At 36.1% G+C, this 24,441-nt stretch overlaps 1 protein-coding gene across 1 annotated transcript in view; it reads right to left on the bottom strand.

Annotated features, from left to right (window-relative positions):
• Nucleotides 1–2,562: 2,562 nt before the first annotated feature.
• The window catches only part of TMPRSS11A (transmembrane protease, serine 11A), a 46,913-nt gene continuing 25,034 nt past the window's right edge, over nucleotides 2,563–24,441 (bottom strand). The window contains exons 4-10 of the mRNA XM_004695949.2: nucleotides 20,118–20,185; nucleotides 18,027–18,187; nucleotides 14,619–14,657; nucleotides 12,370–12,541; nucleotides 9,567–9,826; nucleotides 5,193–5,339; nucleotides 2,563–2,600 (exon numbers count right to left, since the gene is read on the bottom strand). Of these exons, the coding sequence (XP_004696006.2) occupies nucleotides 2,563–2,600; nucleotides 5,193–5,339; nucleotides 9,567–9,826; nucleotides 12,370–12,541; nucleotides 14,619–14,657; nucleotides 18,027–18,187; nucleotides 20,118–20,185 (885 nt within the window). The remainder of the gene's footprint in view (nucleotides 2,601–5,192; nucleotides 5,340–9,566; nucleotides 9,827–12,369; nucleotides 12,542–14,618; nucleotides 14,658–18,026; nucleotides 18,188–20,117; nucleotides 20,186–24,441) is intronic.

Below are 24,441 nucleotides of genomic sequence, written 5' to 3'. Positions count from 1 at the left end.
ACTAGCTATAAAACCTTTGAGTTATTTCTCATTCCTGAAAATGATTAAATATATAAGAAGGGGTAAGTTCATTCCTTATGGGACATTTGTCAATGTCTAGAGGTAGGTTTTGGTTATCCTAATTGGTGGAGGGGCAGGAGTGTGTTACAGGCTTCTAGTGAGTAGAAAGTCAGTGTCTGCTGCAGGGCTCCCTACCATCCAGGAACTATCCAGGCCAAAATATCAAAAACACCAAGGTTGAGATACCCATCAGAGTGACCCAAAGTAATTATATAGGAGAAATGTATGTCTTCATAGCAGATGAAAGAAAGATTTATGCTCTTGGCCTAACACAGATGTGCTATTGTTAATGCTCTGATAACCAACTTTATTAGATTTCAAATGATTATTTTTGTTTACATGTAACCCAGAATAAAATGCTGCACAAAACAGTTTAGAAATACAGTTCATAATGCTAAGATCATCTGGAATCTTAACATTGAAAGTCAATTATATTACCACCACAATATAATAACTTATAGGTCTAAGTATATTTTTATATATGACATAGCAAGTTTATCTTAAGGAGTCCATAGAATTGGCAGCCAGCTGCCTAAGTGAATCACAGCTTTTAGAAATCTTCCCTGAAGAGTTCCTAATTTAAAATAGATTCAATAGTACTTGCTGAATTTTTTTATAGATAGGATGATTTAATAAACATAGGTGACTATGAGGATACTTTGTAAGGAAAGTGTATGTGAAATTGGTACTTGCTTTTAGGTTTTATGGGGATAAAAACTATCGATAGCTTTGTCAAATCATTGATGTTTCCTGGCTTCAGCTTCTCTACAATAAGTATCTTGGTTGCGTGACTAATACAGTCTTTCCTAAGCTTCCAAATTAATGAATATAAATTATGAGTCAATTTTTTGGCTAATAATTTACAAATCTCTTGGATTATGTTAGGACTATTTTCATGCCTTCTCAATAGCAGGGGGGAGGAAGGTATTATTACAAAGTAACTGTTTTCTAGTGGTTTGGTATAACTTTTTTTTTTTTAAAGATTTATTTACGCATACAGAACTGGGGTACAGGCCAGAGGTACAGGGGTGGTGAGAGCCTGCACCAGAGACAAAGTGGGGAGCAAAACAGGCAGATTGACAAAATACACTGCTGAGGGGAGCAGCGGGTGGGTCAGGAGAGGTCTGCTGTGCCATGTGGGTCACCTCCATGGCTGGGGATTGAACTCTGCTGAAGTGACTTTAGTTTCTTAGTGCTATGCTTTATCCCGCTGCGCCACCAGGGAGGGCCCAGTTTGGTATATCTTTTAATAGCACGAGTATATGACTGTCCAGTGAGAATTAATAATATTTAATAGCTGGAGTAGTCAGACAGTCTATACCATGTCTTCATTTAATTCTATCTTGGAATATGAGACTGACTCTAGACATTTAGTGGTTTATTTGCTCTTTTAGATCACTTTGATCATAAATTCTGTATGGTAAGTTGTCAAAATTGATGCTTAAAAAATTTTTCAGTTATTTCATGGTTGCAACAATATATTACTGCTACAAATTGTAGGGTATAATTGGACAGTACAAGAAAATAAACTTTTTTTCAGTGTATCAACATAGTCTCAGGTTTTTCTAGATTTTTAACCTTACAGTAATGATGTACAAAGCTACCTCCTGGTGGTCCAAACATGTAAATGCATCTATAGAATGTCAATTATTTTGGTAACCATTGTTTTATGTGGCCATAGCCCCCCCAAATATTTGTAACAAAATAATTATTGTTAGGTAATATATATTCACTAATTAACTTGACTTTCTTTGAATGTGTGTATGTATGTATATATACAGCAGTTGTGTGTATCAGTGAAAATAATTAGGTTTCATTACAGAAAAAGGTTAGGACATATCTGACCTCATTTATTACCATACTTTGTTACTTTGTAATTTCTAATGAAGATCATGCTAGTGGGCTTATACATAGAGAATATACTTTTTATGCTGGAAAAATCTCTAGGAAACACAGAAGGATAAGGGGTAGGGGGAAGTATTTTTGAACCTGAACAAATAATAGAAATTATGAAAGCATTTCCTGAACTCTGTGAGTTTACAAAGTTTCTCACTTAATGGGGCATCCCTGACATAGACATTCTAAAATTCTTACAACTACCCTCAAAAATTTACATTGCTTCTCACTGAAATAGGTGAATATCTCTGCAATATTTTTCAAACCAGGCTAAATTGACCCATTTGTAAATTTAAATCTCTTACAAATTGACTATGAGTAGTGGTGGTTTATTAAAATGTTCCTAAAATTAGTTATGTCATAGGTCTCATATTGTTAGTCAGTGAGTGAACCTCATTTCATTTTACTTCATCCATTGAAAATTTCAATTCTCATACCTGTATGGCCTGCATACAGTTTTGATATTAAGCTTTTATAGTGAACTAGAGGCCGGTTTTTGAAGCAATCCATTTTCGGTAATAAGTAACTTTTGTATAAACTCCAGGTTTGTTCTTTTGACCACAGTTATCTCCCCAACTCACAATTCCAATGAGATACCAAGTATCTTTAGAATCCTTTACAACTAAAGGTCCCCCAGAATCGCCCTGAAAGTCAAAAAAGAAGAAAAAAAGAAAATTAGCCAAATAAAATGAATTATTGCTAAAGATATTCTAATGAACTATACATTTATTTTTAGTCATACAGAGTCAATAAATAGTAAATAGTTGAAACATTAATTTCAAAAGTTGTAAAGCATAAAATTCAATTTTAAATTTTATTATTTTTTAAGATTAAAAAAAATTATGCAAACAAGACCTGGGGTATAGGCCAGAGTGGTAGGGGAGTGAGATGATTCACGAGAGACAAAGTAGGGAGCAGAACAATCAGATCTACTGAAATACACTGCTGAGGGGAGCAGCAGGCCAGGCAGGAGATATCTGCTGTGCCATGTAGATTAGCTTCCTGGCCAGGGATAGAACTAACACTGCATGCTGCAGTGGTTGGTGATCTCTTGATAGCCCTGAGACTTTTAGCTTCTGAGCCACCAGGGGTTAAATTTTAATTTTACTTTTAATTTTTTTCAACCAGAAGGGGTGTAATTTTCAAATAAAATTACACATATTGAAAGTATACAATGTGATGATTTGACAAGTATTCATTGTACAATGATGACTGCCTTTCATTCTCTGACATGCGCATTGTCTCACACAGCTACTTTTTGTGTAATCAAAGTACTTAAGGTTTCTTCTTAAGTTCAAAGTACTCTTAGCACTTAGCAAATAACAAGACACCGTATTAATAGCTATAGTCACTGTGCTGTACATTAGATTCCCAGAGCTCATTCATCCTCTAAATGAAGGTTAGTATCCTTTGACACAACTGACAAGGGGTTAGTATGCAAGATAGAAAGCCAATAGTCAATAATAGTAAATATGAATAATTGACTCACAAAGAGCATGTTCTGAAGCCATGAAAAAAATATGAGTCATCATTTTTTTTTTTTTAAAGATTTATTTATTTGTGCATACAGAACTGGGAAACAGGCCAGAGGCTCAGGGGTGGTGAGAGGCTTCACCAGAGACAGAGCAGGAAACAGAACAGGCAGATCGATGAAGTACACTGCTGAGGGGAGCAGCGGGTGGGTCAGGAGAGGTCTGCCACGCCATGTGGTCACCTCCGGGGCAGGCGGGAATCGAACTCATGCGGAAGCAGCTTTAGATTCTCAGTGCTGTGCTTTAACCTGCTGCGCCACCAGGGAGGGCCGAGTCATCATTTTTAATAAGGGATGTAAGTTAGATATGAGATACTGTCACACACTGTGAGAAAGGCTTACGCTGAAAAGACTCCAACAAAAAGTTTTGGAGATAATGCATGGTAAGAGGGACCTTCCTGTCAGCTTCCTATAAGCTGATACAGCCTTTTTGGAAGCAAAAGGGATTTACCTCAGAACAGTAAAAATGGAAATACCATATAACGCAGCAGTTCTGTTTGTGGGCATCCATCCAAAGAACATGAATCATTAGCTCAAAAATTATATGCTCTCCAATGCTTATTACAGCACTATTTATGATAGCAAGGACACAAAAGCAATCTAAGTGCTCACTGATAGAGGCTTAGATAAAGAAGCAATGGTATGAGCTACACAGTGGGACACCCTCAGCCATAAGGAAAGGTGAAATGTTGCCATTCATTGTACAGCAAAATGGAAGGGGTTCTAGGAAATTAAATGTAGTTAAGCAGTTCAGAATGACAAGTGTTGGACATTTACATAGAGTAGAAATAGGCAAAACAAAAATACTTATAAAAACTACGCACGAATAAAGGAAGTGGGATCTCTGAGGTTAAGGAGGGGAAAGAAAATAGGGGAAAGGGCCAGTGGGGTATAATACAGTGGTGGAAAAGAAGAAAACAAAGTTATGGTGGCTTTCAAGACCCTGCGTGACCAGGCCCTTCATAACGACTGGCCTGACGCTGTACACTGGACCCAATGCATTCTGTTTCACATGATTTTTCTCTCAATTCCTACAATTCTTATACTCACCCCCTAATCATAGGACTTTCACATATGCATTTGCAGTCTTGTGGTTAATTCCTACTCCTCCACCCTAGCTACCCCCAGCTTCACCCCTGCTAGTCATGTTTATTTCTTGTATATATTCAAAGGACCATAGTCTTTTCCTTCCAAGATTTATCTAATTTTCATGGTATAACTTTGATTAATGCAATTTCATTGAAAGTAAGTTACATGCAGATTTTTACACAAGATTGTATTTCAAGTACTTGGAACAGTGAATGACACACAGTTGGCCACACTTAACAAGCATTTTCTTTGAATGAATAAACAGAATGAGTAAAAATGTGACCTACGACAATTCTAACCTAATTTTGTTAAACTGCGTGTTTCCAATTATTGGAATTTAAATTATGAAACTTCTAGAACAATGTTGCCAGACTCAACCATATGTGTTCTTCAGTAATTGAATGCCATCTTGGGATAGACCTTAAATCAGTGTAGCTGCTGTTTGTACAGTGGTTACAACAAATGATAGTTCTTTTTAATTAAACCCTTAATTGGAAATAGCAGCATCACAAATTTGAGCTAAAATAGCAGAGACTTTTGTTTTTGTCTTTCATATCAGCAATTCCAACCCTTTTGTCATTTGTGTTTGGATCTTAACAAAGTAATTGCTCTTCACCTACCCTGCAGGCATCATGAATTCCTTCCATATATCCAGCACAAAACATTCCAAATTTTATATCATCGCCATACACATGTGGTTGCTTGCATAGATCATCACTTATGATTTTCAGCCTGGCTTCTCGAAGATCATTTTGGGATTCCCCTTAAGAGAAATAGTTTTAATGTTTGTAATCAGCATCTTTAGCTAGAATGAAGTAAGTGGACTTTATTATCTTTTTTGAATTAAAATTATCAGTATAAAACAAGGTAATGATGTCTGCTGCTTCTAGAGAAAAATCTGGTTTAAAATCTAGCACATGTCAGTGGTTATTAACATCGTCATCCTGATCATATTGTTATTATGAATATTTCTGCAAGCAAGAAAAACATTTTGTTCTTTTTTTTCTGGACAATCTTTGTAGTTTTACTTTAGCAAAATTGGTTTTTTTAGGAAGACATTCCATGTTTTTAATTGTATTTGTATACTCTACATTGTACCCAAAAATTGGGGATCTAGATAGCTTACTCCCTTGGTTTGTAAAATAACAATAGGATTATGTATATTTGTTTTATCCTTTATATATTGTTAAAAAAAAGCTTTTACATACTTAATGACATTTAAAAACAATGTTTTCTTATGTATTACAAGATTGGTATTCTAGATTTGAGTTACATCACTAGTTGTAGAAAGCAACGTTATGGCAAGAAAACTACTACCTATGTTTGAAAGCAAGGGCATCACACACATTCAGTGATTTTTTTTTTTACAAGATCAAACATACAGTAATCAGGAAGCCATAGCAGGCAGGATATCATGGCCAAGCCTCCTGTGTGATCTCATTTCCCCCTCAATTACAAGTATAATCTATGAATATGATGGTTGTCATTCTCATGAGTAGGTTTTGTTATGTAAGTAAAGGCATTATGCAGATGTGATTCAGAGCCCTAAAGACTTTGACATTGAGTTCATTAGGAAGATTATTTAAGGTGCACCTGACTGAATCAGGCAAATCATTTTAAAAGGTTTAGGTCTTTCCTCAATTCATGACATTTTCCTAATGGCATTATAGATGCAGTTACTAGGAGTTCTTTTTTTTTTTTTTTAAAAGATTTATTTATGCATACAGAACTGGGATACAGGCCAGAGGTACAGGGGTATTGAGATGATTCACCAGAGTGGGGAGCAGAACAGGCAAACTGAGGCGAGCGGAAGGTGAGACATGAAAGGTCTGCTGCGCCATGTGTGTCACTTCTGGGGCAGGGGAATGAACTTGCACTGAAGTGGCTGAGGCTAGCTTGCAGTGTTGTGTCCCAATCCACTATGAGTTCTATAATTGCTAGAAACTGAGTTCTTTCAACAACCTTGAGAACCTGGAGCCACGACAAAACTATACCCTCAGTGGACACCTTGACTGCAGTTTTATAAGACCCTGAGTAGAGAACCCAACTAAGCTGTGTTTGAAGTTCTGACCCACAGAAACTAAGAGATTAAAAAAAAAAAATGGGTGCTGTTTTTAGCTTTCAAATTGGTGTAATGTTACATATCTGTAGGAAAACAATACAAAGAGCAATTTCTTCAGAATAACAATTCAGGATTTATTTCTGGAGAGTTATTTACTAAAACTTATAAAAACTGCTCAGGTTATTCTGTTCTTTGAATATAATTGAACATAATTTCTTTTTTTGCACACTGCATTATTATAAAAAAAATCATGTTTGGTACCAGAAAGGGTAAAGTGAAAGTGATAATCTATATCTTGTATGTGACAGTGTAAATTCATAACTTTTAAAAACCCAGCTGACAGAGTCTACTTCATAAATTCGGGACAACCCTGAAATGTATCTTGATTATGATGATATATTACTGATTTCTTTGTCAACAATCTACTTTTTTTCCCAGTAACACTATTTTCTTTCACTTTTATTTTTCTCTAAATTTCTTGTTTATTTAGCATTTTTATTGCTCCATTTCTCTATTTCTGTGTCCAGTATATATTCATATTTTTCCATTTTTATTCAGTTCTGTGCTACTTAAATCTCTCTAACCTATGGACGAATTAGAAGCGTGTTGTTTAATTTCTAAGCTTTTGAAGGTTTCTCCATTATCTTTCAGATTTACATTTTCTTCCACTGTGGTCAGAACATATTTTAAAATCACTTATTTTAAATTTCGTGAGGTTTGTTTATGGATCTAGATAATATGGATCTTGGTTCATTTTCCATGAAAACTTGAAAAAAAGGAGTATTACACAATTGTTAGATGTAGTGTTCTGTATGTATGTCACTTTAACTCCTTTGCTACTCAGAAAGTATTGGGCTTCTATACTTCTGTGCCAATTTAAACTCACAGTTGAAATGATTTTCCCACCATGCCAACAGGGATCTGAGAGATCCCTTCCATCATCATGAACTGGTGAATATAAACCCTGGCATAGGAGAAAGCCACCAGAGTGTAGACAGAGATAACAGACTTATAGCTCTGCTCAGCCAACCTTAGGGATTATAAACTATAGAAAATATATTCTGTGATTGGTAATTCAGCCTTACAGAAAGCAATAAATATCCCAATGTGTATACTAAGGGACAAGACTATGTAGGATATGTGAACATAATCTAGAGACCAAAACCTGCCATGGGTCATATTTAATGAAAGAATTGAATGTGTCTTCATTAGTATTTCTGTAAGTAAATTATGTGAGGATCTGTGATGGATTTTGCAATTCTCAGGAAGGTTCTTGAGTAAAAACAAAAGAAAACTTAGTTGTTATGTGAATGTGCCTAGACTAGAGGCCTCCCACCCCCACCCCCCCAAAAAAATCCTAAAAATGAAATTTTTATCTCTTAGGAGATTAGGTTAGTGTACCAAGAAAAATCATTAGAATGGGCATTGGGAACTGTGTTGTCAGAGATTAATCTTTATACAGTTGTATCTCTTTTTCTGGAATTATTTAAACTAGTCTCTAGTCCTGACACAGATTTTGATGCAAGTGGAGATTGTAACGGAGCAAAATAAAGACTTGTGAAATGATCAAGGAAAAAGAAAATAAGGGACGGAGCAAAAAATTGGGAGGTGGAATGAAAAAGATAGGGAGATAGGACTCAAAGTGAGGGAGAGTCTTGGGTTGCAGGTGGCCATGAAGATTACAGCATATTTGAGGTACATGCACTGAGCATGGCATATTAAAGTAGGCTTTTGTGGGCCCTCCCTGGTGGCGCGGCGGGTTAGAGCACTGCACTGAGAAGCTAAAGCCACTTCTGAATGAGTTCGATTCCCGCCTGTCCCGGAGGAGATCCACATGGCGCGGCAGACCTCTCCTGACCCGCCCGCTGCTCCCCTCAGCAGTGTACTTCGTTGATCTGCCTGTTCTGCTCCCTGCTCTGTCTCTGGTGGAGCCTCTCACCGCCCCTGAGTCTCTGGCCTGTACCCCAGTTCTGTATGCACAAATAAATCTTTAAAAAAAAAAAAAGGCTTTTGTGTTGCTTGTGGAAACAGTCACTTCTTTTAAAATCTCCCTTGAGCTCCCATTTTTGAATCTGCCTTTCTTTCATCCTATGTGAACCTGCCCAGGCTGCCAATGATACCCCTGCCGTTTTTAATATACAGGGGTATAAGCATTTGAATGGGCCAGTCATTCCAAGTACTTTTGGACTCAAGTGAGGCCAAAAGAGGCTTTTTTCAGGGATTAATGTGGAATCTGGGAGAAGAGCAGGACATTTTATAGTAGGAGCAGATGTAAATCCCGAGTTGCTGTTGGTTCCTTTTGCCACTATGTGGCGCTAGAGTCATTCCATCTGAAGGCGATCTAGGGACAAATTTCATGAAATGGAAAAATTGAGAGAATCTTGCTCCTCTTTTAGAGCTTATATCATGCAAAATCATGAACTGAACTATGTCTAAATCCAGACTCATTTCATCTCATTACAAGGGCCAAGTTGGTCATTTTTTATTTTGCTTAAGTAATTTGAGTGGCATTTTAGTCCCTTTAAAACAAAAGGCACAGGCTCTCCCTGGTGGCGCAGCGGGTTAAAGCACAGCACTGAGAATCTAAAGCCGCTCCGCATGAGTTCGATTCCTGCCTGCCCCGGAGGTGACCACATGGCGTGGCAGACCTCTCCTGACCCGCCCGCTGCTCCCCTCAGCATTGTACTTCCATGATCTGCCTGTTCTGCTCCCCACTCTGTCTCTGGTGAAGCCTCTCACCCTCCGCAACTCTGGCCTGTACCCCAGTTCTGTATGAATAAATAAATAAATCTTTAATATATAAATTTAAAACAAGAGGCACAAATATTCCAACCCACTGTGCAAATGACTGATAGGATAAGATTGATGGAAATTAAAGTATGTTGTCTTCAATGAGGCTTAGCGGTCTACTTGTTTTGAGATACTCACCACCAAAGAAAAGCGCTCCAAACCCCGTGATATAGGCAGTCAAGTTTGGTCGGAAGTATGCAGAAGCTTCAGGCAAACAAACTCGGCGGATGTCATCACTAAAGGTGACTCGAGAAGAGACCTGTACAACAGCAATGTCGTACTCTCTTGCTGGGGAGCGATACTGTTCATGGACAATGATTCTTTTAACATTTCTTTTCATTAATGGAGGATTGATTGTTGTTCCAAAGCTAACAGTCCAATGACGTGGTTTTGCGTTACTGGGAAAGGTTAGAAGTGAACAGAATATATAAACGGCAGTTGAATTTTAGAACTGTAAAACACAACACAATCTCAACAGCTAAAAATTTACTGAATATCTATGTGTTGTGCCTTATTTGGTGAGTGTATATGATTTTAATGAAAGAAAAAGTAAAACAAGCCAGTAAATGAATGAATGGATAAATCAAACAGTGGAAGCTGTGAAGAGTAAAGTATCCCCTGTACTCTACTCCAGGCAATGGAGTAGAGTCCCTAACCAAATGCTTGCAGCATACTGAAACTTAGTAAATAATAATGATTGTTATTACAAGAAAAATCTTAAGAGATGACTGTGCTAAACTTAAGCCCTTCTGCCCTTCTGCAGATGAGGACATCCTCTTTGCCTAATGTCTTTCTTCACTTTGGAAACCCTTTAATCTTTGAGTGGCTCTCACTTTAGACAGGTTTTTTTTTTTTAATTTTTTAAAGATTTATTTATTTATTCGTACAGAACTGGGGGACAGGCCAGAGATGCAGAAGGTGAGAGGATTCACCAGAGACAGAGTGGGGAGCAGAACAGGCAGATCTATGAAGTACACTGCTGAGGGGAGCAGCGGGCGGGTCAGGAGAGGTCTGCCGCACCATGTGGATCTCCTCCGGGCAGGCGGGAATCGAACTCATGCGGAAGTGGCTTAAGCTTCTGAGTGCTGTGCTTTAACCCGCTGCGCCACCAGGGAGGGCCCCACAGGGTTTTTTTTTTATTCTCCAATTCTTTTGGACATGAAACCACTTTAGGTATATGGATGAAACTACCATGTCTATCACACTTCTTAGGATAAACTTTTGGTGTCTTAGCATAGTGTCTTTCAGACTTAACATGCATAGAAATAACCAGAGGTCCCTATTAAAAGGCAGCCTCTGATTCTATAGGTCTGAGACAGAGCCAGAGATTTTTGTCTCACACATTTCCTAGTGATGTGCATACTGCTAGTTTGATCACCATGCTTGAAATGGCAAGCCTGTATGGGTATGCTCTCATCTTTATTTACTACCTGAGATTTCTACTCTAAGAGCATTTCATTTTGTCAAGTTTCCACTAAGCGTGCCAAGCCAAAACAGAACTTACTATCCCAGGCAGAATCTGATCAATAGAAAATCTAGCATCCCATTTACTTTGGGTTCTGCATTTCTTTTAATGCAATCTAAATCACAACATAATTTTGTGAACAATTGACTGTCTTCTGACAAAAAATTTCAAAGCAGTTTCCACATGTTGAAAAGCACATAGTGCTTTTAGTGCTGATATACTTGGATTTTTTAAACCGAAGTTGGAGCCTTATACCTACTAAAATTAATCATTTAGTTCTTATTACTTGAACAAAATTCTTTTGAAAATTATTTTTTTTGCCACACAATTATTTTCATTTCCAGCGTGTGTTACTTACCCGCATAATGTTTACATAATGTTTATTGAACATAATGTTTACATTATCTGCAATACTGAGAAAATATACTGTCAAGGATATGATGAACAGTTGAGATGTTTGGCAGAACATGAAAAATAATCTCATTAATTCAATACCTATTTAAAATTTTTTTGAAAGTGAGTTCTTTAGCTCTTAATCATTCAATTTGTATTATTCTTTTTATTTTCAGAAAGCTTCCAATTTACTTACTCATTATGTTAGTAATAATCTTTATGTTAAGAAGTGTGTTTAGTTCTTCGAAGTTATAAGGCTGAGAAAATCTTGAACACTCAAGAAGGAATAACCAAGATAGTAGGACATCTAGACATTGATGTGAAATAAAATAGTGATATTTATCTTACATATGATGCTATATATAGTTAGGAAAGTCTCTCATATAAGAGTCAAATTAAAAATATAATCTAAGCAATAACTGTACTGAAGAAATAGCTTTGAACTTAAGTTTCAAATGAAAGGACAAATGCTAGGGAGTGAAAGTTAGTAGGCTGAAGATTGTTGCCCAGTTGTTATATAGATACTTGCAAAAGTTAAGTACCACAAAATCTGGCCAATTTGGAATTAGCAAACTCATCATTACTAGAGATATTCAGTCCTATCTTTAACTGGGCATCTCAATACAGGACTTCAGTACTTTCAAATATATTGAATCTAATGAATGCTCATATATATATATTTTTAACTTGACACATCTGTATTAACATATAGACTTAGACTCCAGTGAAACAGAATTTATTTAAGTATCACATTTTTAGGACTTTAAAGCAACTTGAGAAAATCTGGTCCATCTTTTTCCAAGAACAAATCAGTAACTTGCCTAAGGTCATAGTTATAACCAGCTTTCTATCTGGGCAATGTTTTGTGCACTAAAGTCTTTCTGCCATCTGCTTTACAGAGATACCTAGGATAATGACTACTTAAATTCTGAATAAATATACAGGTGTAATATTATTTAAAAAAGAACCAAAAATAATTTTTTTCTTATTTTCCCTCCATGATATTTGGAACATTACTCAGAATATAAAAACTCAGATTTAAAAAAATCAGTAGTAAAGTACAATTTAAAATAAATAACTTACGTCTTAAAGCAGTGTGCTGCAGTGATCAGCCATGTATTACTAATCAAGGTGGCCCCACACTGATGTATGTTATTGCGCTGAAGGGAAGCTTGCCAAGGCCAGGCAGCTTTCGCTGCAATATCGCCAGACATTATTCTGTTGACTATTAATGGAACAACTCGCTTACCACAGCCTGAAAGAGATGAGTTCATTGAGTATAAGAAATGTCTCTGTAAACTTTTGATACAGAGCAAGTAAAAGTATAGCAAAACGGTGTATGCATTAATCATTATGTAAATATGTACAGTATTAATGTCCATTCTATTTTCAGATGCAGTGAGTGAACAAAACAGCAACACATCTTTAGATGTGGCTATATTGCCTATGGTAAACTACAAAGGGCTGACATACCACAATATTTCAAATCAGGACTTGGATTATATAGATACATAAGGAACTCTTACTAAAATTGTTTCCTAGTTTTAGATGATCCAGTGGTATTACCTTTGTTTTTTTTTAAAGATTTATTTATTTATGCATACAGAACTGGGGTACAGGCCAGAGGTGTGTGGGGGTGGTGGTGAGCAGATTCACCAAAGACAGTGGGGAACAGAGAAGGTGGATGTGCTGAAATACACTGCTGAGGAGAGCAGCAGGCAAGACAGGAGAGCTCTGCTGCACCATGTGGGTCACTCCCTGGTTAGGGATTGAACAAGTGATGCAGTGGCTATGGTTAGCTTTCTAGTACAGCACTTTGCGCCACCAGGGAGGAACCCCCAGTAGTGTTACTTTGACACCAAGCCCTCACCAGAACAATGTCCTCTAGCCACACAAGTAATTTTCCATTTGTTGGAACCTTTCTGCATTGTATTTTTCAGAGTGAATAGTTCCCAGCATATACAAAATTAATACATCATGAAAATTCTCTCATTTTTGAGGTTATAGACCTCAAATTCACTTTTGGGAGTAAATACATATTTTATTATGTGAATCAGATCAGATTATTTTGCTGCTTGGGATTCCTAATAATTTAGTCTGTTTGGGGAATGGTGCTAATAAAGAAAATATGATAGGCTCAGTTCTTGTTCCAACTCATAGGTGTCAAAGAAGAAAATGCATTTCACTAATATTGTGCATAATTCAACTGTTCCATTTTGGATTTCCCCATTACTTTAGCGAGACTACCACTTTGTTTTCTCATTTGGAGGACTGCAACCGTTTCTCAGTTCATCTCCTGCCTCTAGTCTAACTCCTCCAAGTTGGTCTTCACACTGCAACCTGAGTGAGCTTCCTGAAATGCTTAAAGCCCATCTGTAAGTCGTAATAGTCTTTCAAGTGAAGTCAGAGCCATCCTTGATCACTAGTACTTATAGCTCTTTCCTATGCTCTCCAATCCCCACTCTCTTTCAGCCACACTAAAGTTTTCCAGTGACAAGAAATGACTAATATCTTGCTTTGTGAAGACATTTTTACATACTACTTTCCTCCTTAGGACACTAACTCTCCATGGCCTCTCCTAGCTCAGGGCTCACTCTGACCTGTCAAGACCAGGTTAGCTGCCTCTGATTGACTCCTGGATCAATATATACTTTGTCCTCATAGTACTGATCATAATCACTTCCTGATTTCATTGTGCCTTCCCTACATTCAAATTCTTTAATTTTAGAGACAGGGTCATCGTCACTCAAGTACTGCCAACTCCTTGACTACTTTCTGCTAGTTGATATTCTATCAACTAGCAGAAAGATAATTACTGAATGGAAGAATATATAAAAATATTAAATGTGTTAGCAAGATGCAGAGGCAAATATGTAAACACCTTTATAAAAAAATCTATCAACACCTTTATAAAGTCAAATTTCATACTCCAGTGATATGAAGTCAGCAAGTAGAGCTGTTGCCAACCTTGATAATAAATATATTAAAGTGAATTTTATAGACCATAGAAATGGGGTCTGCCTCCTCATATATTTCTCATGTCCAACAAAAAGCACATTTTACAGCATTTTAAAATTTAGAAAAAAACAAGTTCATTTATTCCATACAAGAAATGTATAATTTCTTCACATTGTCCCAGATTTCCACCATGTGAAATATTTTTCTTGAACATAATGGAATGATCAATGCGAGTTAAAAAAAAAATAGAGTATTTTATCCTTTGCCCAATTTTTATTCTCTCTCAAAGAAAATGTGAGAAATGAATGAGTTAATTGAACATGTCCATCCTGATGTAGAAATTGAACTTCTTTTCATAAGCTAACTAGACTTACATGCTTGGACAGTTAGCTTCCCTGTTGATGAGCTCATTGCTGAAAAACAAAATAGAACAAAGGGTGGTAATTTGAGATTTTCCTGGTTGGTCTCAAAGACCAAAAATTAGCAGAGGATTTGATCAAATATGGACTCTAATGTTAAACATGTAGATCAGTCATCTACCTAATATAGCAGGAGACACGTCTAATACATCAACTTGTTCTTACAGTCCAGGAATTTGTTTTGTTCTGCTTGTTTATCTTTATCTTGAATGAGTAAAGTCATATGGTATTTGTCTTTCTCAATCTGACTTACTTAAAACAATCCCCTCATATCTTCATATGGCAAGATCATAATGCAGAAAAATTAGGATGTAAAATTCTAATGTTATACACCTGAGACCTTTATGTTATAATTAAAGCTCTCCTAAGTAGAGAAAAATTCAGAAATAGTTTTCATGAATACAGAACAGGCTCTTTTAATAGTGCAGGATATGAGTCTCTTGGATTTTACTTTAGGAGGCAAAGGAAGTGGAGAAAGATGGAGCAAATATATGCTGTCTTCAGGCTTAAAACAGCCTCAACCAAAACAGGTCTGCTTTTATTCTTTCTGTTTATTTAAGTTTTAATATTATTTTGTCTTTGAAATGAGAAGACTTTGGAAATGCCAAACTATATTTAAAATATATTAAAATATAGTTCCTAAATGATCAAAATTATTTTTTGAAGAATAAACTATTGTGTATTCTTATTGAACAGCTGCAGGATATTGGCTTAGCTCCATGGCTGACCAGTGTCTAAGCTGTTAATTTCTAACAAAGCTATAAATCTGATAAAACACTCATTTAGACTTATGTTTCTGGAAGATTGCATAAAAAGTGGTGATAATTTAAAGGTCCTGTGGCATGCTGATCAGAATATGACTAAACACTTTACCAGTGATTTGTTTCTCAGATTCATATTCTCTGCATTTAACTCCTTACGATACAAAAGAAAAATGCTTCTTTATATTCACCTTCATATTCCTGTCACCTGGAAAACTAGTGATGGTCAACTCTGCAAAGTGGGTGTTTTTGAACATACCCTATTCAAGAATACCCTTGGTCATTATGCAGCTAAGACTATTACTCAGGGCAGAGCTCAGTGCTTAATAACTCTTTGTACCTCAATTTTCTGTTAAATGTAGTTTAAGTTAGTAAATTTCTTACCCCATTACAAAAATAAATTTAATATCTCCCATTTGAGGAATGCATTAAAATGGAAAAGAATATAATGTGAGATTTCTTAAGATGTATATCACCCCTTTCCAGGAATGATACCAGTATAAGTGTAATAGCTGTGGGTGTAATTGGGGGTGTAATTGGGGTTTGTAGGATTGGATTTTAAGGGAGAACAGTTGTAAGAGGAGTCAAACTACCCATGCAGTAGTGTCAGTGTTTTTAAATTTTGATTAGTTAATTATTTGCATTTATGTTTTCAAGTTTCCAAACCTTATGCAGCTTTCTAAGTGGAATAACCTGTGTGTTCCATATTTTATTTTTGTACATCCTCATTATATTTCTATGACTTTAACAAACATTATTATTGCAATGGTGCAGATGAAAAAAAAAAATGGAGGCCAAACCATGCACCAGTTACTTGGGTGGTCCTGCCGTTACTCAGTGGAGGTAGATTTAGATAACTCTCAGGTGAGGTTCTTCATCAGCACATCCTGCCCCTTACTCTTACCTAGCAATTAAAATAAGCTGCAGCTAACAAACTGAGACTGTAAGAAATAAACCAGAAACCAGTGACCATTTTATGCTTTATTTCTGGCTTCAGATAGCACAGGTTTTTAAATTTCTGGCAAATTACCTGGTTATTGGAAATTACATCATGCAATTTATCACTATTGCCACTATTTCACAACCTTGATTTATTTGCTTCCCCATATAACAATAAAAAAAGAAGAATTAAGACCTAGACAGGTTCTTCCCTCCTGGCTTGGGAGAGGTCCTTAGCTTTATTCCTGGAGTAGCTGACTCTATGTCACGTCAGCAAACTCCAGCCCATCCCATTCCCTCAGATTTTCACTTCCTGGTCAGGTTTCCTTAAGAGTCAGCGAGACCTTTATAGGGCAGGGCGTCTTACTTCATAGCTGATAATCGCTCACTCTTATTCTCTTCTGTTGCTTCCTTAAGTCTGGGATCAGAATCTGTAAGGGAAATCTGTATGTGTCTGCTGGAAGTAATTGCTTGCGGAAGCAGACAAATGAACAAGACTAATAGGTGTTTGTCAAATTGGACTCCTCAAAGTCTTTAACATGCTTATATAAGGGATGGATTCCCAAGAGAAATGTTGTAGGTGGAATTTCTAAACTGTATTTGTACAGGTCCTTTTTGCAGAGAGCTTCTCAAGAAATTCAAGATGGAGATTTTAATCATAGTTCCTCCTAATTATTACAGTCCTAAATGTTTTTTGCTCTTCTTTAATATTTATAGAGGTGAGCTTGCATGCATCCCAGAAATGAGGTTCTTTTGTAAAGGGCATAGAGAAGGGCATTGCTAGAGGTTGGTTCTCCTTTTAGAGAAGCGATTATGGTAATGATGGTGTAATGAACTAACCAAAAATGTGAAAATGAAGAAATGTAAAGTGATTTTAATTATTCTCTAGCTCAGTGATTTTTGAAACATTATTTATAGGAAGACTTTCATGTCTTCAGAGTTTACCACTTTTTGAACTGTCCATTGGGGGAAAAAAGTAACAAAATTTAATAATTTCATTATAATTAGAACATACATACTTTTTTTTTTTTAAGATTCATTTATTTGTGCATACAGAACTGGAGTACAGGCCAGAGGTCAGGGGTGGTCAGAGGCTTCACAATAGAGTGGGGAACAGAACAGGCAGGTCGATGAAGTACACTGCTGAGGGGAGCAGTGGGCAGGTCAGGAGTGGTCTGCCACACCATATGGTCACCTCCGGGGCAGGCGGGAATTGAACTCATGCGGAAGTGGCCTTAGCCTCTCAGTGCTGTGCGTTAACCCGCTGCGCCACCAGGGAGGGCCCAGAACATACATACTTTTAAAAGACCAAAAATGAGTTCATGTTTTATGATGGTTCCACTTAGAAATATAGTTGTTGTGAAATACCTGGTATTTTCACTGGCTTAGTAGTGGAGGCATTGGTCAGATTAACTTTCTATTATTGATAAGATTTGTCTTTATTTTGGGAGGCGTGCTAATCACAATTGGCAATACTATTGACTAACTCCAGACATGCTTTCATTAGAGAATTAAAAAACCTCTAAATGTCACTTTCATAGCCTGAAAATCTCTTTCCATATGTATTATAGCTATTACTTGGAATAGAAATAACAAGTAAGTTTACAATTAGACCTTAAAGCTACCTGGTGCAGAATTTCTCATCACTTAGTAAGATACTTACCATTAACTTGAAGGGATGAAGCACTTATTGACAAGGCTCTTGTGTTCCTTATCTTTTGATTTAAGATGTGATGTATTTTCTTCTTTCTTACTGCCCTTCGCCCAGCAGAAGGGAACTGGAAAATCATAATGACATCTGCTTTCACACCATCTTTCTCTGGACTATGACACACAAGAGAAATCTGCTTACTCAAACAACACATCTAGTATGAGCTTATATTCCTTACTCTATTCTCTTCCCCTGATTATACCTCAAGTGCTGACCATGTCAAGAGCTACGGCACTCTTCTGTGTGAATCTCTGACCCAATGACAGGCCACACGTTCTCTTCAATATTTCATTGCTTTGAATGCATAGTCCAAATTAACTTGGATTTTTTATAGCAGTGAAGACTTGGATTTCAAACAATTATAACAAAGTCACCAACTTTGAGGATTGAAAGAAACTTTGACTAATCACATGTATTTGATAGTGAAGCATGACATTCATGGCAAGTGAACTTCTAAGTCTAGTTCAGGAATTAAAATGATGGAAAAAAAGTTTCTCCCCTATAGATGCATATTTCTTTCTGGTCTACTCTGATTTTTTTATTTTTACTCTTATTTTACATGAATTTCTCACTTTGATTTGAAATGTCTCTCCCCTTTACCATCAATTTCTTTAGACTTAGGTCTTGTAGTTGGGACATACATAAGAGGTCAGGTTTCTCTTTCACATAAAGAATTTGAAGACAATAATAATGTAGTCCCTAAGTTTTCTCCAGATTAAACCTGACCATTTCCTTGACCTTTTTCATATAACAGTTTCAAGTCTCCTCAACTGTGGAATTGAATTTTTATATACTTTGAAAGTAGTGAATCCAATAATGAAAAGTCTTTACAAAGTCAAAACCTAGCCATTGATCTACCTTGTGTCTTTGTACTTCAAAAGATCCAACTCTAAATAGCAACGAAGGCTTATTTTTCTGATTTCTTTGACTAAAAGGAGAGGAAATAGCAATTTTGAGGCATTTTAAATAATGTGATTCAGGCTCTGGAATGTGAAAATATAAATACTCAGAATTTTTCATCAACTTAACATGATTAGGTAATTTTCCTTTTTAACTTAGAAAAAAGCATTATTTGTATTATATAGAATTTCCTTGGATCTATACAAAATCCTATTGATAAACTTGTAAATCCAAAGGCATTAATTAGTCAATGATATTAATGCTAGAATGCTATGTCAAATCAGAATTTGCAAACAGTGGTTATGATATCTAGAAATATTCAATATACATATACCTTTTATCTCAAACATTATGGAATTTATAATATCTGTAAACCCTGTGGAGGTTATACTAATTAATGAAGGTTATTAATTAGTAAATATGTAAGGAAATTGGTGAAATCTGCCAGTATGCCTTTGTTCTGTTAGTGATAAAAATGATTATGGTTTCTGCCAATCTAAGTCAGAATATATCTAAGGAAATAAGTCATATGGACCTATAGGTTTTTGCCTATTTTGTATGCTTTATGCTGTGTGCTTAACAAATAACAGTGGAAACCTCTGAGCAGTTTCTGCAATTGATAAGCCTACCCCTTCTACCACACAAAAAGAAAATTTATTAAAATAAGAGCACCTTTTTGGATGTCTCTTTTCACTAAGGCTTTATTACAGGTAAAACATATGATTGCATTTTGTAGTCAAATTTGCCTTCTAAATATTTCTGAAAGAACATCTGTCAAAAGAATATAACTTGGGGATTGCAGTGACTTGTTCCTTGGTTTTGCAAGGCTACAGGTTCCTGACAGTCAGCTCTATGCCATGGGCTTTACAATCAATTGATGAGGCTTGAATCCTGGTCATCATTTGGGGAAAATTACACTTGGAGAACTGTGAGCATACCCCAAAACCTCCTCCCCAAGTCTTTTTTTTTTTTTTCATTTACAAAATGATGGTCAGACTTATATATTGGGACTCTTGTAAAGTGATGTATATGAGAACCTGAGCCATGACAGTAGCTCACAGAACCACACAAGATTTAAGTGATCCTGTCTCTGCCCATTGTTCTTAAAGATTTGTGACTCCACCTTTGCCAAAACATACATACGTCAGTCTGATTACTTGGTTCTTGATATAATGTTTGTTCAGGGTCGAATGTATAAATATCTCATCCACCTGTTATTAAAAGAGAGAAACAGTGTTAATTAGATAGCATATAGTAAGATAGATTCCTGATTAAATTTCAAGTCAATGGGAAAAATTTTAAATATGTATTTAAGCCAGTGGCCCTTACCTCTTAAATTGCAAGTCATTTGCGTAATGAGAGGAATGAGATGCTAGAGCTCTGCTTTTATAATTTTGGTTATAATTGATTTGGAGGTAAGCTCAGTATTCATATTTGCAAAGACCTCCCTGGGTGATTCAAATGTGCTGGGACAGGCATTTTGGGATAGGAAATACAACTCTATAGGGAGTGAAGCAGAAAGATACAAAACAGAGATGGGATGTGAAGGCAGGACATGACAGGTGGTGGAGAGAGCCTGACTCATTCCTGGGTGTGAAGCCTATCCCAAGGCTCCTGAACTGGATGCCTTTCCAAGGTTACTGAATCAAAATGAACCTCATCTTCCTAATCTGTAAAACAAAGATATTGATATGCTACTAGGGCTATAAAGATTAAAAACACGTAAAAAAGTGAATATATTTTGATAGTGCCTTGTAGGTAGTTTGCCAGTTTTCATTCTGCATTTCAGGTCTCAGATTTCCCTCCAGGTATTTAACTATAAGTGCAGGAAATGACATTATTGATAGGGAGAGAGAGCCCAAGATTTTTAAATTGTCAATTGTGAGCCATCAGCTAAATCAGGGTAGAAGATAGAGGAAAGGACAGTTGTTGGTTTAGGTCAAAGAGGCATTTCCTAGTTTATGTCAACAGTTGTTGGTTTAGGTCAAAGAGGCATTTCCTAGTTTATGTCAACAAGGATGAAGAAAATGTTTTGTTCTTGATTCACAGGTGGAATTCACCTGCTACTTGCACAGAGCTTTAATCATGATGCAGTGACAGAAGCCTAGATTTTTGTTTGCAGTATTTCTTTCTAACCAGTTGATGGCAACAGTGTCATCTGAATGCAGGCATGACTTTTCACATTTGATAGAGGGAAATGTGCACAAACATAATCTTAAATTTTAAGGAAGGGAGAAGAAATCCAATCTTTTAAAAAAACACAAAATATAAAATAAAAAGATTAAGAAATAAGTTCTGACTTTTTTTTTAGCATTATCAGGCATTAAAAATGTTTAATTGGTAACCAAATCATACATGGGTTTCCTTTAAACCTTATTTTTATTCTGTAAAATGAGAATTGTTTTGAATCCTATATTATTTGAGGAAGAAATCTAAATATAGGCATATAAATTTCCCTGGTATTATTTGAATGATAAATTAGGACGTAATCTATCTGCAGGGCCCTCTCTTCTCATCAATCACACAGTCTTTCCATTAGATGTGATGTACTTTTTTGCTTCACTTTTCCTCACATGAAGCATAATTTTTAAATAGTTGGTTCTCTGAAAAAATAAAGCTAGGTATTTGATAATGCTATAAACTTAGGGTCAAAGGAGGTTTTTACAGAAGATATTACTAGTATATAAACTATTCCTTTATTTAGATTTAAATAAGGAAAGCATAACCAAGATTAGAAAATGTGGGGCTCATATACTACAACATAATTGTTTTGGAAAATACAATTTCACGTTTGTGGCATCATCATGATTGTTTCTTGTCACCCACAGCTAGTCCTAATACTCAGTACCTGGAGGAAATCCAAAAGGAAAGAAAAGGTGAACAAATAATAACAGCAAGAAAAGTGACAAAGATTTAAAGAAAGAAAAGTAAATGAAAATTGGGAATTTAAAACAGTTGGCTTGTAATTATCCTCTAAAATTGTACTCTTATTGGATCCCTTTGCCATTTGTAACCAGTTAGCAAAGGTATTGGTTGAAGTTTTTAAGTGGTTTATGTAGCTCATTATGTAACCCAGGCCTGCTCTTCTGTACATTTTGTTACTAGGTTGTTTTCCAGTTTTGGTAATTTTTATGAGTTCTGTGTAAAACTAGCTGCTTATACAAGGAAAACATACATACAGAGACCAATAGGCACATGAAAAAATGTTCATCATCACTTATCAAGGAAATGCAAATGAGCTACAGTAAAATACTATCTCATGCCTGTGAGAATGGTCCAAATCAAAAAGACAAGAAACAGGTGTTGCCAATGATTTGGTGTCAAAAGAACCCACATATACTGTTGGTGGGACTATAGACTTGTTCACCCCTATGAAAAAAAGTATGGAGGTCTCTCAAAATATTAATATAGATCTAACATATGATTCAGTAATTCCATTCCTACATATCTACCAGAAAAATGCAAAAACACTAATTTGAAGAGGTTTATGTACCTTATGTTGATTATAGCAATGTTTGTAATAGCCAAGTTATGGAAACAGCATTAATGTTCAATGACAGGTGAGTGTAGAAATGATATGGCATATGCACACAATAGAATACTGATTAGTTATAAAAAAGATGAAATCTTGGCATTTGTGAGAACATGGATGGAATTAGAGGAGATTATTCTACGTAAAGTAAATGAGAATGAGAAAGACAAATAGCAGATTTCACTCCTATGTGGAATATAAAGAAACAAAACAAAGGAATAAACCAAACCAAACCAAAACAAACCCTAGAAATCTGAATAATGGAAGCTATCAGAAGAAAGGTGTGAGGGAGTGGGGAGGTAGGGTCAGAGAAGAGTAAAGGGGTAGGAGGCCAGATGGACAGTGGTGAAGGATTTTTGGTGCCTTGATTGTGGTAACACACATTTGAAGAGGTGTATCCTGTAACCTTAAGTCATATACAGTGTTGTAAACCAGAGTCACTTCTCTAAAAACACAAAAAAGTCGATATGCCTGCTGAGAATAAAACTTATATCCAACATCAATCCCATCTTTGAATGGAAAATTGTGAGGAAGATTGGAACTGGAAGAATCAGTTGAGAATATAAATTGAACTGATAAACACTGGAAAAAAATTATCTTTTATAGCTCAAATTTCTGGACTCTGTGTCTTTGGACTCCCATTGAATAGATCTGGAGAGGGACCCAGGAATCTTCAGGTGTTCAAGGCAAAGAGGAGAACACTTTGAGAAATGCTGGGGCATTGTGACTGGACTGGCTAAAAACATGCCCTTACCAATGGAATTTCCCCAAGGGGGAATTTAGAAAAGATATGTACGTAAACTTTATTGCTGATTAGAGTTCATGGTACGTAAACTTTATTGCTGATTAGAGTTCATGTATGAACTAGTATTCTAGAAACTCTGAAATCATGTTTTCCTGGCAGGTTAAGGATTACTTTATCAGAAATAGCTTGCCAATTTTTCTGTACTCTGAATTACCCAAATTTTTGGACGGTAACATTTTATTTTTAAAGTTGTGTCCCACCTTATGAATACAGTCAAATAATGTTAGGGATCTCTAAATTTATCCTGCTTCCCATCTGGGGGCATTTGTAGAATTTTGTCACATAAGTTAGTCTTTTAACATTGAACAAAATATCCCCTTTCTGTGTAGTGCCTTTGTGTATTTGATGATTTTGAAATTCTGGAAACTGAATTGACATTAAGTTCTGAGAGGGCAATTGAAGGTTAGTTGGGTGTTTAATGAAAGAGTTAGGGAGAGGCTATCAACTCAAACAAACAGACCCGCCCAGCCTGCAGTTCTTATTCCCGAACTAACTCTGTTTACTCATGTCACCAGCCTTTCACTGTCAGATGCTTCCCAACTGACTCTTTTCTCAGCAGTCTTTGATTCACATCAGGGCTGTTTCAGGGTTGAGGCTTGATAGTTCATATACTGGCCATTTGAACAAACAAAGGAAATTCTTCCAGCATTATGCCAAATCAAAACCTGAGAGCTAATGAATGAAAACCATATTATGAAGAAAATTTTAGATCCCTTAGCTTTCTTCTACCAGTTATAAAATAGTACCACACAAAGTGTGATTTGAGAGATGATTTTTAAAAAATTAAACATTTAGTTGTAAATAGAGCTCAATTTAAAATTGTCTTGCTGGAAGGTAGCAGGATATAAAATCAACACACAAAAGTCAGAGGCTTTCCTATACACAACTAATCAGAAGAAACAGAGATTAAAAAAAATCCCCTTTTAAATTAAAACAGAAAAGAATCAAATACCTGGGAGTCAACCTAAGAAAGGAGGTAAAAGACCTCTACAAAGAAAATTACAAAACACTGTTAAAAGAAATACAAGAAGACACCATGAAATGGAAAGACATCCCCTGCTCATGGATCGGGAGAATTAACATCATCAAAATGGCCATCCTGCCAAAAGCAATATACAGATTTAATGCCA

This window comes from Condylura cristata, unplaced genomic scaffold (genome assembly GCF_000260355.1).
Source record: "Condylura cristata isolate star-nosed mole 26May11 unplaced genomic scaffold, ConCri1.0 scaffold00012, whole genome shotgun sequence".
Taxonomy (NCBI): Eukaryota; Metazoa; Chordata; class Mammalia; order Eulipotyphla; family Talpidae; genus Condylura; species Condylura cristata.
Note: the sequence above shows the minus strand (reverse complement) of the source record. Positions and strands in the feature narration are given on the sequence as shown.